Source organism: Nycticebus coucang, chromosome 12 (genome assembly GCF_027406575.1).
Source record: "Nycticebus coucang isolate mNycCou1 chromosome 12, mNycCou1.pri, whole genome shotgun sequence".
In the NCBI taxonomy this organism is placed as follows: Eukaryota; Metazoa; Chordata; class Mammalia; order Primates; family Lorisidae; genus Nycticebus; species Nycticebus coucang.
In genome coordinates, this window is record NC_069791.1 from 112,131,758 (window position 1) to 112,145,693 (window position 13,936).

Below are 13,936 nucleotides of genomic sequence, written 5' to 3' on the forward strand. Positions count from 1 at the left end.
CAGCACCACCAGCACTGCACTGCCCAGCAGTATTCTCAGAATGGCCAGCAGGGCAGAATCACACCTCTCATGCTGGCTGAGTGTGAGGCGGGGTATTAAAGACATTTTAGCCAAGCTTAAATGACGTACCTTGAATTCCTCATTTGGAAAGTATCTAGCACTATCCATCAACTCTAAGCGTAGTAACTCCAAATAGGAGAGGACTCATACTCTACATTTGCTTCCTGAAAACAGGATACAAATCAACTGCACTTAGGAGAAAAATATTTGCTCAGTACATAACATGTATGTAAAATAGAAACCCCAAAGGGGAGCAGTCACTTGGATTTTTATCAAACGACTTTAACTCATCAAAGTCTAGGTTGGTAATTGTTTTTGATCTAGAACAGCTCCAAAAAACACTCACCTTTGCAAAGAATCCTTCATTTCTTCTACAACTTGGATAAGTTTCACCCACTGCAGAGGGGTGTAGTTCATGCGCTTTTGGAGCCAGGCAGCATCCCATGTATCTGACTTTACAAATCTGCAGCTCCAAGCCTTAGTTTCCTCACTACGGTTGGGAAATAATGATCTCTATGCCTTACTGTGTATTTATAAGGCTAGGTAATAAAGGATACCCCCAGACAATGTTTAGCATACAACATAAATCCAATAAATGGTTATTTCTTTTGCTATTTAGTTTATTTTGTTATCTGGGATGGGGTCTAGTACCTAGCTCTTATTTTATCTTAGATATTCAAATATGTAACTAAGAAAAATGACACTATTTTGTACAGCACACAATATTCTATGGTCTTAAGTTTTGCTACTTTCTCCTTAGGAAACAGTAAATTCCTGAGGGGACCCTACCTTTTACACCCTCACTGCCAGTGCTGGCACCCACCACCTGAGTGAATCCACTAAGTACCTTATAGCCTCCTGAGACCTAGAGCTCAGACCCAACAACTCAGAACTGTTTTTGGATAGACAGACTTTGCCACATTGTACCTAATACTCTAATGTAGTTGCCTGCCACCCCCAAAGCCATGGCTCCTGGTACACTCTGTCTTGCTCTGAGGGTTTAATGCAGACCCTTACCAGCATATGAACTTTGTACACTCATTCATTTTGGGACTTTATTAAAGTAACTGAGCAAGCAAAATTGGCAGATTCAACAGGTTCAGCATCTGATATCCTGACCTACATCCTGCTGATACTAACAGGATCAAATGCTGAAAACAAACCAGGTAAAAAGGATCCATTAAACCTCCACCTTGCACTGTCACAAGTCTTACTCGTTGAATGGTGCTCCACAAGAAAGCCCAATTTTCTCAAGTTCTCTGATTTAATTAAAAGTTGTCAAGACATCTCTCTCTGTCTTTTTTTAGCAGCACTGACAAAGAAGTACAAAATTCTACATTTTTTTTTTTTAGCTCAAATCTGTGGCAGTGACAGTTTTACTGTCAATGGGAGAAAAAAATCCTATTTTAATTATAGTGTTATAAATTCAAAACCCTAAATAACTTACAGAAAGTTTTCACTTAAAATAATAAAATTTATGAAAAGAGCTAATCTATTAATGCAGTCTATAATTGGGGGTACTTTAATTTTAATATTTTTAAGATTATGCTAATACATTATGCTAACACAAGAAAAAAAAGAAAAGTTTATCCCTACAAAGTAGTAGGTAAAGTCAAAAAATTTAAAAGAGACCAAGAAGTGAAGGACAGGAATACAAGAGAGGAAAGCCCGACCTATCCTTCCTAACCACACTCAGCCTGACCCTGAATGCCATGCTCACATTTGGTATTTAACACTTTTGATGGTGATAACAAGGTATCACGTTTGAAGACCAAGGATGCTAACAATGAAAAACTTCTTCAATACTTAATTTAAGCACAGGAGGAGACACAGGTGAAGGGAGCTGCCCAGATTCAAGGAGACACTAATATATATAATCAAAGCTTCAAACAAGTGTTTTAAAGTTTTCTGTTAAAAATCAAGCTTCAGCACAATGTATAAAAAGCACATGCAACATTTTTGCTGCTTCTGTGATTTCATTAATAGTCAGACCTGGCCCACATACAAAAAAGGAATTAATTAAAAAATGGTGAACCCTCATCTTAGGTATAAGTAAAGCTGCATTACTTGACTGCAACCTTCCTTTGGTCTGGTGGTTAGTCTGCAAAGCGGGGCACCTGGCGCAATGTGTAGCAAAGGGTAATGATAATCACATTGAGGTCCATGTTTTCAAGAATGTAACCCTGGGTAAAGGCACTGGCTTTCTTATAGGGCGAAGTTAAGGGCTCCATGACCTTGGGCAAGTCATACAGCCCCTGTTTTCTTAATTGTAAATGGACAATAATGATGGTCTCACAGCTTTAAATGAAAGAACTTCTGTCAAGCACTGTGCTGTCCTGGACCCTTTAGAAAGCATTCAGCAAGCAGTGGCTACAACCTTCACCACGTGACTGCTGCCCAATCACGCCACGGCCAACGTCCCTCAGCAGCAGGGAATGGCCTTTCATGCACACTCATGAACAGGAAGCCTGTTCTGGCCTCCTGCTCTGGCCCTGTGGGGGGATATGTGTCCTAAGGGCCAGAGGGCTTAGGGCTGAGTTAGGCCACAGACCCCTGTGGCGTGTCCACAGGGTAGAAGGACATGGAATTGAGCTCAGAATGGCCTGGGTTTACCTTTCAGCTCTGCTTCTCTGGCCACACAAACCTGCACACGTTCTCACCCTCTGAACTCAGGCATCTGCTTCTCTAAAATAAGTATGAGTCCCCAGCTCAGAACTACTGTGAAAACTAAAGGAAACAAGCAGAGGACAGACTCCTACTACAGTGTCTAGCATGTCGTGGGCTCTCAACATGTGTTAACTTCCTGTTTCCTTTGCTTCTCATACAATTCTGCTTATGAGGAAAATCCAGGTTGCCTGGGGGTTTTGCTGGGAGCAGTGAAAACTCGGTTACTGAAAATTACACGTAGGAGTAGGCCTCTGTGCAAATTTAAATGCACATTTTAAATACTGAGTCTACTTTAAACACATCAGGAAAATCTCTAAACCACGGAGGAGGAGAGAGATTACTAAAATAGACTAACCATATTTAACAAGGAGACTCCCTCACCCCCACCCCACCCCACGCCTTATGCTACCCAAGCCAGAGCTTTTAAGGATTTCTCAAATAAAATTGAATTGATCCTAAAAATAATCTGATCTGGTGGAAGCTGACACAGGAGTTGCCACCAAGTGGAGTCTTCCTGTAATTTCTCCCCCAAAATAGAAGTTTCGGAGCATTTAAAGAGTAGACAACCCTGGAACTTCAGTAAGATACAATACAAACCTGCTGGAGAAAGCTCTTCCTTCATTCTTTTTAATTTCTTGGCCTTTTTTCTTCTTTCTGAGAGGGATTCTGCACAGGAATCTATCTGCTCAAGCTCAGTGTCAGAAATCTTCCCCGATACTCTGTCCTCCAAGCCAGCTTCTTCTAGGGTAGGACTCAAATTTCTTTTGCCTACTGTGCTGGTAGCTGTAAAACTGAAATGCAAAGTGGAACAACATGAAAGTTGTTGAAAGAAACAGGAAGACTAGTCTATAAAAACATTTTAATACTTTTAACTCCATTAACACTTGACTAGCAATCATCAGCTTGGGCAGTTGCTGCCTCTGTGTAAAAATTAAAGGCCTTATTGGCAGTGCCTGTGGCTCAAAGGAGTAGGGCGCTACCCGATATGCCAGAAGTTGCGGGTTCAAACCCAGCCCCGGCCAAAAACTGCAAAAAAAAAAAAAAAAAAAAAAAAATTAAAGGTCTTATTATGAACTAGAATCTAAAAGTTTGCCTATGAAAGCTCATTCAGAAGGAAGTTCTAAATTATACTTGTATATAGATATATGCAAATATAAATTGTTTTAATGCTTAACAACAAATGTGTAAAGAAAATTCCTGGTCTCCATTTTGATAAAGCTATTGTAACAGAACAGTAAAATAGAATAGCAAAGTTACTATAACAGAATAATAGCTTGGATTACATGTCATTAGAAGACAGCAGCATCATCTTCACGATGGCCTGCCGGACAAGCAGCAGAGCTATGAGTCCGTGAGACAGTCGGCTCTCACACTGCTCAAAACTTGAACACAGTTATGAACATACCCACCTTCATGTAATTTTCTTTTCCAGAAATGTGACTTGTTAAAAATTTATAGTTAAACCTGGCTTCATTCTAAAAGCATTATAGGATTTGGTATGCTAAATTAAATCACATTATATGTCCTGATTTTTCCTTGAGAAAACAGGTTCCTTGAAATATAACTGGATAGAAACAGAGTCCACACAGCCAGTGAGTCCTTTCTCCTCTGAATGGGTCTTACATATTTTTCATAATAGCCCCCATGTTATGAAAGGCATAAAGAAATTCAAGGCATTCCATTTAAGGGAGCCATTCACACACAGAGAAGAGGATGGGGGAAGGGGTAAGACAGAGGGAGAATGAGAACAGACACACTCCTGTCAGCCTGTCCTAGGAAGTGAAATTTATTAAAAAGAAAGCAGAAGAGAGACTGGAGCCCTCCTCTTCTTAAGACCGATGGGCTGGCCTTCTACTTGTCCTCTCTTTTGCATCTATTATAGAGCTTTTTAAAACATCTTTTTATTTATTTTTATTTCAGATTCATATGAGAGTACAAACAATTAGGTTACATCGTTTGTGTTTGTCAGGTAAAGTCCAAGTTGTAGTTGAGTCCTTCACCAGGGAGGTGTGCCCCATACCCCTATATTGTGCCCATTAGGTGAGAGCTCACCAATACCCCGCCCCTTTCCCTTCCCCACACTTGAATTTAATTGTGTTTTCCTCTTGTGTGGGCATCAAGTTGTTCATCTACTGGCTTCATACTACTATTTAGTACACTGGATATTTGCTTTTCCATTCTTGTGATACTTTCCTAAGGAGAATGTTCTTCCACTTGATCCAGTTTTTTTGCTTGTAAGATTTTTAGATTGGAAAAAATAAGCAGAAGATCAACAATACACTTCATTATTAAGAGGGGGGAAATAGGCCCTGTCACACACTGCTAGTGAGTTTGCAACATGGCAAAACTTAGTCTTACGAGGTGAGTGTTGCAACAACTAACAAAACGACATAAGCATTTATTCTTTAAGCCAGCAATCCCACTTATAGGGATTTAGAAAGTATACTTCCAACTATGCAAAAATGCATTATGTACAAGTTATTGCAACATTATTTGTAATTGCAAAACACTATAAAGTTCCTAATTGTCTAAGCATAGAAAACTGCTTAAATACACTGTGGTACACAGAATGATGAAGTACTCAACTGTTCCAAAAAAAAAAAGAAGGAAAATCTCAATGCATTGAAAATGACTACGAAATGATTCGCAGTAAAAATACACCAAAAACAGGCTGGGTGTGGTGGCTCATGTCTGTAATCACAGCAGGTAGAATGTCTGAGCTCAAGAGTTCAAGACCAGCCTGAGCAAAAGTGAGATGCCATCTCTACTAAAAATAGAAAAACTAGCCGGGCGTTGTGGTGGGCTATAGCTGTAGTCCCAGCTATTTGGGAGACTGAGGCAGGACGAGCTCTTGAGCCAAGAGTTTGAGTTTGCTATGAGCTGTGACACCATAGCACGCTACTGAGGGCAACATATAGTGAGACTCTGTCTCACAAAAAAAAAAAAGAAATATTTTGTCCTCATCCCTTTTTTATTATTATGAAATCATAATTTTCTTATTGAGTTGTAAGAGTTTTTCATACTTTCCTAGATTCAACTACTTTATTAGATATGTTTTGCAATTTTTTTCCTTAGTCTGTGCCTTTTCTTTAGAGTTTTATTTTGTATCTTTTGAGAAAATGAGCATTTAATTCTGATTAAATCAAATTTATTAATATTTATCTTTATGGCTCATGATTTTGTTGTCATATCTAAGAAATCTTCGCCTAACCCAAGATTTTCTTTCATTTTCTAGCAGTGTTATAGTTTTCTATAGGTCTATGAGTCATTTCAAGTTCATTTTGTATATAGTGTAATGTAAGAAGAGAAGTTCGTCTGCCCTTTGCCCACTGGAGTAAAAGCACCTTTGTCAGGAATTTTTAGATTTTCTAAATTCTCAACAGTCATTAACTTCAAAATTTGGGAATAAGAATCAAAATGCCCAAATCATAAATTAATCTGTATTTTTCACAGTCCTTTATTGTTATTTATGAATAACACATTATATAGTGAATCACTTTTCTGTGATAAGAGTTATATTAAAAGTTTCAAGGGTCAGTTCTGTAAAGTAAGATACAATGATTACACATATAGGTTACTATTATGAACCAGTACGTTGTTAAAAAATCATACACTTCAATGTCATACAAAAATAATCACTACCCAATAAACACATTTGGTACTAGAAAACATTAAAAGAAGAATACATTAGCACTGAATAGGTACCAAATAAATATCATTTGAAAATTAAAAGATACCACAAATTATCTAATAAAGTAGTTGAATCTAGGAAAATATGAAAAACTCTTACAACTCAATAAGAAAATTATGTTTTCATAATAATAAAAAAGGGATGAGGACAAAATATTTTTCTTTTTATTTATTTTTTTTTATGAGACAAGAGTCTCACTACGTTGCCCTCGGTAGGGTGCTATGGTGTCACAGCTCACATTTAAAAGATATTTTTCCTATATTTATGTTAAAAAATAAGTTATTCCTAAGTGATATTTTAAAACACACAGGCATTAACTGTTAATTATTTTGTTAAAAATATCTCAAACATAGGAGAGCTTTTGTGTGTTATGTTGATGTTGGTAAATTAGTAAGAGTGTGCCCAAAGCAAATTGAAGTTGGGCTTTAAACTATATAGTGCTTCACATAATAAGCTCATTTTTTTTTTCAGGATGAAAATACTTTGCTTGCCTTCGCTTTGCTGTTAAAATTAATACTGCTTTTCCTAATTCAGATTTTATATCAGCTGATTTCACGATGTAGTATTTCACAACAATATATATAGTTTCTCTTTATATTTCTTCTATACAATATTTAAAGAATTATAGCCTGCATCAAATATTAAACACTGAAAAAAAAAAAAAAAAACCCTGAACATGACTGGATTCTAAGAAGATAAGGTAACATTTGGATAACCTAGCAAGGTTAATAGCACTGCACAGAATCATGTTTCAAAATTATCAACTACTTCCAAAACTTATTACCTCTTGAGGTTTATAAAGTATACTAATGTGCATAAACTCAACAGTTTTTTATAGATAAGAAGATTCACTGTTAGCAACTCATGGAGCCATGGTCACATACTTTTAACATGGCAACAGCACCAGGCAAGGCTGGTTGACTTGACTGTGACCCCCTTCTCACCAACATGTTCCTGTCCTGGTCCTGAAAATGTTGACCTTAACCTTTGACTTCACATGTCACTGACTATGCTCTTGCTTCTGATCTGATGCCAGTGGATTTGGAATAGCACACACATGTCCTCGAGATGCAGGAAGGAATTCCCGTGTGGAAACACTACTGGAAACCCACTATGCACACACGCATGGCTGTGCTTCTGCAGACTACTCTGTTGTGCTGTTCACCTGTCTCTCCTCGTGCTAGCACCACACTGCCTTTATTACCGCAGGTTCAGGAAGTCTTACAGACAGGGAGAGTAAGTCTATTCATAAAAAAAAACCACCTTTCAAAGGTTGCTAGTTACAAAATTCTCTATTCTGATACTTGCAGACAACTACTGGAAGCTGAACAAGTGCTCACATTTCCACACTGCTGAAAAGAAAGCTCCTCTTGAGCAGGAGTGACTTCTCTGAGGTGGTCTGGCTACTAAGGTGGGACTGAGCTGTGCTCCAAGTCCAGTACTCTTGGGACTGCTTTACAACTGTCCTTTCCCATCCTCCTCTGGACAGTTACTCACTGTACGGGCCTCAATTGAAAAGAGATCCTGACCCTCGGAGGTGTCCAGATGGCCCTCTCCCTGTAGCCTTCACTTCTCCTTCACACTGTTTTCTTCCTCCTAATTATCTCTACCCATGCATCTTATTTATTTCCTTACTTGCTTATTTTCTTTCTACCACTAGAACCTAAGTTGCTTCACAGCAGGATCTTACACTCCTTGAGTTTTCAGCAACTGGCATGAAGGTTTGTCCTTGCCTGGGGTTTGTTGTGTGGATGAAATAAACAAGTCAACATCAATCCTAAAAGCAATAAGGCAAATGACAAATAAGTAAGCTTACTAGCTTACTTTGTCCTGAATTATACAGCATCAACACAGTTTATATTCTATGTGTGGCCACTTCCCCAGTGAGGCTGGATAAAAACACATTCCCTCCTAGATATAGCTAAGGGAATGAAAGAATGCTCACTGTCAAACAACACAGAAAAATGAACTGGAAACACTGGAGTAAGCAGGAGCTGGCCAGTGCCTTTTATTACATTCACAAACTCTCATGCTGAATTCACATTCCATGAGCAAATTTTGGGTCATATTCTGGGTGGAGGAGGGGAGGGCGTTGGAAAGTCAATGCTTGGTTCAGAAGCTAATCTTAGAGTTTGCTGACAAACTAGGATTCCTACTTCTAATACAGAATTTGAGTTAGAAAACAAAAACAACATTAAATAAAGCCTGTATGACAGCCACCCAATGATAAAGGACACCTCTCATGGGGTGCGTGCACATGCACCTGTGTGTGTGTGTTGGGGGAGGGGAGAGAAGAAATGTACATGCTGTGTCTGTGCTCAGTCCTAGGCATAAGGCTTATTTGTGATACCAGCCTAAGTAAAAGAGAAACTGGCTCATGATTACAAAGAATCAATGGCATTCAGTTAGAAATACTTTTTATAAGAACCTTATTTGAGTTTTTAAAAAATACCCTATTGTTGACTCAATTTAATTCAACACAGAAAAGATTAATTGATGACAAATATGAAAGACATTACTTTAATACAGCTAATTATTAAACTAAAAATACTCAACATACAATTAGTTGGAACTGAATTCAGGACACAAAATTTTCAGAGGCTAAAGTGAAGTTTACTTTTGCACTAAAATTTAACTTTGGTTTCGATGAACAGATGTACTTCTCATATGTGTAACATGATCAAGGCTATAGGAGGAAAAACAAAACGTCATCCTTATATATCAAAAGCCAAATATTTCAGAAAATAAATTACTTAAAAAAATTTCCCAGAAGTTAAACACGACAGATTGAACACACCTACAAGGTAAAGAGAGCAGGACAGTTGGCATCAGAGAATGGGACACTGAGGAAAGCAGGGACTGGGGTACTAAGGAGCTGTGCACAGAGGAGGAAGCAGAGATCTGCATGTTTTACAAAAGGCTGCCAAGTAGCAACAAAAACCAGGCCCTGGATTCCTAAAACCAGCAGGTGATAAGGGCTGGGGCTATGTCAACAGGAGAAAAGGCTGTATCAGAATGCCTACCCCCCTGCCCCCCCCAGCCGTGCCTGGAAAGCCAGGGGACAGCATTCCCCCCAGGCCAGTAGGAGCTAGACAGGAGGCTTAGTCTCTGGAGAAGGCGATTCTTTCATGGAGGTCCAGAACTCAGAGCCACCAGTGGTGGAGAGCAGGAGTGAGGCCATATGAACTGAGTAAGGGGGCAAGCAGCTGTCTTCCACATACAGAGAAGCAAGGCCTCCAGCTGCCTTCTGCCAGTCTGTACCCACAGCACCAGTAGCCAGGCCTATATCCACTGAGGTGCAAACAGGAAAGCAGTCTCTTGAGGGCCTGACCAGTGCAATAAGGCAAGAGAAAGAAAGAAAATTCGTTTGGTCCATTGCTGAGAAAGAAATACAATTGCCTTTATTTGCAGATTATCGTTGTCTAAACAAAAAATACCAGGTAATCTACAAAAACTTATTAGAAATGGTAAGTGAATTTAGTAGGGTCCAAGGATACAAGGTTAAATACAGAAATCAGTTTTATTTCTTTATATTAGCAATGAATGACTGGAAATAGAACTTTAAAAATATATGACTTACAGTAGCATCTGAAGGCAAAATACTTAAGACAACTCCAATAAAGCACATGCAAAATTGTTGTGCTGAAAACTATAATAACTGATGAGAGAAATCACAGAAAGCCTAAATAAATGAAAAGATATACTACATTTGTGGGTTGGAAGACTCTTGGAGTTAAGATGTTAGCTCTCCTCCACATTATCTACAGATTCAACACAATCCCAAAGAACTAGCAAGCTTTTTGTAGAAACCAACAAATTGACTCTAGATCAATAGAACAGAAGAGAGTTCAGAAATAAAACCACATATACAGGGTGGACATAAAGTTTGTGTGCAATTTAAATAGCAAACTAATTTATGTCCATCCTGTATATGACCAAATCATTTTTGAAAAAGGAGTCAAGATAACTGAATAAAGAATAGTTTTTTCAAAAAATGGTGATGTAATAATTGCAAAAAATGAACTTGTTGCTGGGTGCGGTGGTTCATACCTGTAATCCTAACACTCTGGGAGGTAAAGGTGGGAAGATCACTTGAGCTCAGGAGTTCAAGACCAGCCTGAGCAAGAGCAAGTCCCCCATTCACTAAAAATAGAAAAAAATTAGCTGGGCATTGTGGGAGGCACCTGTCCTAGCTACTCAGGAGGCTGAGGCAGGAGAATTGCTTGAGCCTGGGACTTTGAGGTTGCTGTGAGCTATGACATCTCAGCACTCTAGCCTCGGGCAACAGAGTTGAGACTCTGGCTCAAAAAACAAAAACAAAGGCTCAGTGCCCATAGCACAGTGGTTATGGCACCAGCCACCTACACTGAGGCTGGCAGGTTTGATCCCGGCCTGGGCCAGTTAAACAACAATGACAACTGCAAGAAAAAACAGCTGGGTGTTGTGGCAGGCACCTATTGTCCCTGAGGCTGAGGCAAGAGAATCGCTTAAGCCCAAGAATTTGAGGATGCTGTGAGCTGTGACGTCAAGGCACTCTACAGAGGGTGACACAGTGAGACTCTGTCTCAAAAAAAGAACAAAAACAAATAAACAAAAACAAAAACCTTGCACCCATGTCTCTTACCATATATAAAAATTAAATTAACTTGATCATATACTAAACATAAAGCTGAAAACTATAAAACTGAGAGAAAAAAAGGGAAATCTTTGTGACCTTAGTTTAGGCAGAGAATTTTTATGCAGAGATAAAAAGCATAAACCATAAAGAAAATGAATAAGACTGAAAAAAGGTATATATATAATTACAAAGCAAACTTCTCACTTCATCATACTGCACAGAACAAATATCAGTAAGATTGGCCTCGACACTCAGAACTTCTCTTTTAAATAATCATGGATGGCTAAGAACAGCTAAATACATGAAGAAAGCTTCTAACAGAGACAAAACCCTGAACAGATCAAAATACAGACAGGAAAAAGAAACTTTTTTTTTTTTTTTTTTGTGGTTTTTTTTTGGCCGGGGCTGGGTTTGAACCGGCCACCTCCGGCATATGGGACCGGCGCCCTACTCCTTGAGCCACAGGGGCCGCCCGAAAAAGAAACTTTTTCTGAGGAAACAAAGATAAAGTAGGGACTGAGGTATACTTTAAAACTACACCCAGTCTTGCTTTCCATGTAGTGCAGGACCATAGAAATGTCCAGATAAGTCGAAAAGGTACAAAGCAATCTTTTTCTTTCTTTCTTTCTTTTTTTTTTTTTTTTTTGAGACAGAGTCTCACGTTGTTGCCCTCAATAGAGTGCGCTGCCATCATAGCTCACAGCAACCTCTAACTCGTGGGCTCAAGTGATTCTCTTGCCTCAGCTTCCTGAGTAGCTGGTTCTACAGGCACCTGCCACAGTGCCAGGTTTTAGAGATGGGGCCTTGCTCTAATTCAGACTGGTCTCGAACCCGTGAGCTCAGGAGATCTGCCCTCCTCAGCCGCCCAAAGACAAAGCAATCTTAAGGATCAATGTTGATTTTCCTGTGACCTTTAAAAATTTCTGTCAAAATGTTACAAATTCTCTTCCTCTAGCTCAAAAATAGAGAAATGGAAAAAAGGGGCAAAATCATGACTTACAGTATACTGCAATTTAAAACATTAGAAACCATTGAGAATTAGTGTTTTATTTCTCTGTAACAAACTTACACCCATATAGTGATATAAATGATTTAATAAATAAATGAACCAGGGAGAAGAGATAAACCTCCCACTCAGAATTCCAGGTAATTAACATTGATACACTACCCTCACCCCGTAAGTGTGAGGCGTGTATAATTACTTCCTTTCAAATAGTACAGTATAGAAAGGAGAAAAAAGGTAATTTTACATCAGATTTCTATCTGATGAACACCACCATACCTAGGTGATGAAGGTTAACATCAAAAAGGTAGGACAGGTGATCTCCTTTGTCTCTTCCATTTACCAAGTCCTGATTCTCTCTGTTCACAACCACTGTTAGACATTTCCTTATCAGCTTCACATTCTCAAGGTGGTAAGAACCATGTACACAGATGACTAAAGCTCTAAGCAAAGATGATTGTCTCATCTGCACCTGAGGTGCCTTAGGTACTCTACTGACCTTGATGGGGTTTGGAATTTCCCATTGCTTACTAAGAATTTTTTAATTCTTTAGTTCTTTAGTATTTCTTTTTGCAAAATCCTTCCTACCACTTTAACAAAAAACCGAAGATTTCTTTTCTATTCATAAGCAGATTATAGAAAAATTGCCTTATTTTCAGAAGCGTATCTTCATTAAAGGCTTCACTTCCAATAGAAATTCAGACTACTCATTGGAATGACTATTTCAAATTAATGAAATGTCTGGGGGACAATGCTTCAGAAATATTTTATTGACATGAATTTTGTTGGTGAAATACAAATACATTGCTTCAAAATGTCATGTGTGAATGAATGAGAAAGAAATTTGTAGCTAATCAGTTTTTGCATATACAGAATGAGTCCTGAACTTCTTAAACTTAAGTTTAGGGGCTCCCTGAAAAATCTTATTTAATATTTTGCTAATGTATACCTTTATTCTATCTCTACAGGTATATTTTAAGTTACCCCATATTGAATTATCCTATTTCCAATAAGTAGTGCTTGAATTTGATGGGTTTTGTTATGACTTAAGTTATTTTAGAGGGTGCTTCATTTGATTTTTAATTATTGATTTAAAATACCAAGTTAAATACTGGTTTATTGGTTGTTACTTTTTAAAAGTGATTGTTACCTTAACAGTGCCCCTTAACATATGGGATTACAAATAAAATAATATGCATAGTTTATTATCTACATAAAGCATTAAAAAGAAAAAAGTGAGGAGCCATGTTGACAGCACGTACCCTTGGTATGAGAGAACAGCATTACCTCTGTGGTCTTCCAGCCACAAGCCCACAAACCCAGCCCAATCATTAGAAAAAAAACAGACGAGGGCAGTGCCTGTGGCTCAGTGGGTAGGGCGCCGGCCCCATATACCAAGAGTGGTGGGTTCAAACCCGGCCCCAGCCAAACTGCAACAAAAAATAGCTGGGCATTGTGGTGGGCACCTGTAGTCCTAGCTACTCGGGAGGCTGAGGCAAGAGAATCACCTAAGCCCAGGAGTGGAGGTTGCTGTGAGCTGTGACGCACTCTACTCTGTCTCAAAAATAAAATAAAATAAAATAAAATAAAATAAACATAACAGATGAACTCAAACTGAAGGACATTTTATAGAACAGTGTACTGTCAAGGTTATAAAAACAAGAAAAGTCTGAGAAACTACCACAGTCTAGAGATGCCTAAAGGGGACATAATGACAAAAATGTACCTTGGTCTCATAGACAGGAACCTGGAACAAGAACATTAGGTAAAAAAAGAAAAAAACATCTGAATAAAGTATGGGCTTTTGTTAAAAAACCTCCAACTCTTGGGCTTACATGATTCTCTTGCTTCAGCCTCCCAAGTAGCTGGGACTACAGGTGCCCGCCACAATGCCCAG

General features: G+C 38.6%; 1 protein-coding gene across 3 annotated transcripts in view; it reads right to left on the reverse strand.

Annotated features, from left to right (window-relative positions):
- PARN (poly(A)-specific ribonuclease) overlaps window positions 1-13,936 on the reverse strand; it is a 272,151-nt gene that overhangs the window by 58,616 nt on the left and 199,599 nt on the right. For all 3 annotated transcript variants that reach the window (XR_008373466.1, XR_008373465.1, XM_053557661.1), the window contains exon 24: window positions 3,325-3,518. Coding sequence is in view for 1 of the 3 variants with exons in the window: in XM_053557661.1 (XP_053413636.1) it covers window positions 3,325-3,518 (194 nt within the window). In the remaining 2 variants the exon portion in view is untranslated. The remainder of the gene's footprint in view (window positions 1-3,324; window positions 3,519-13,936) is intronic.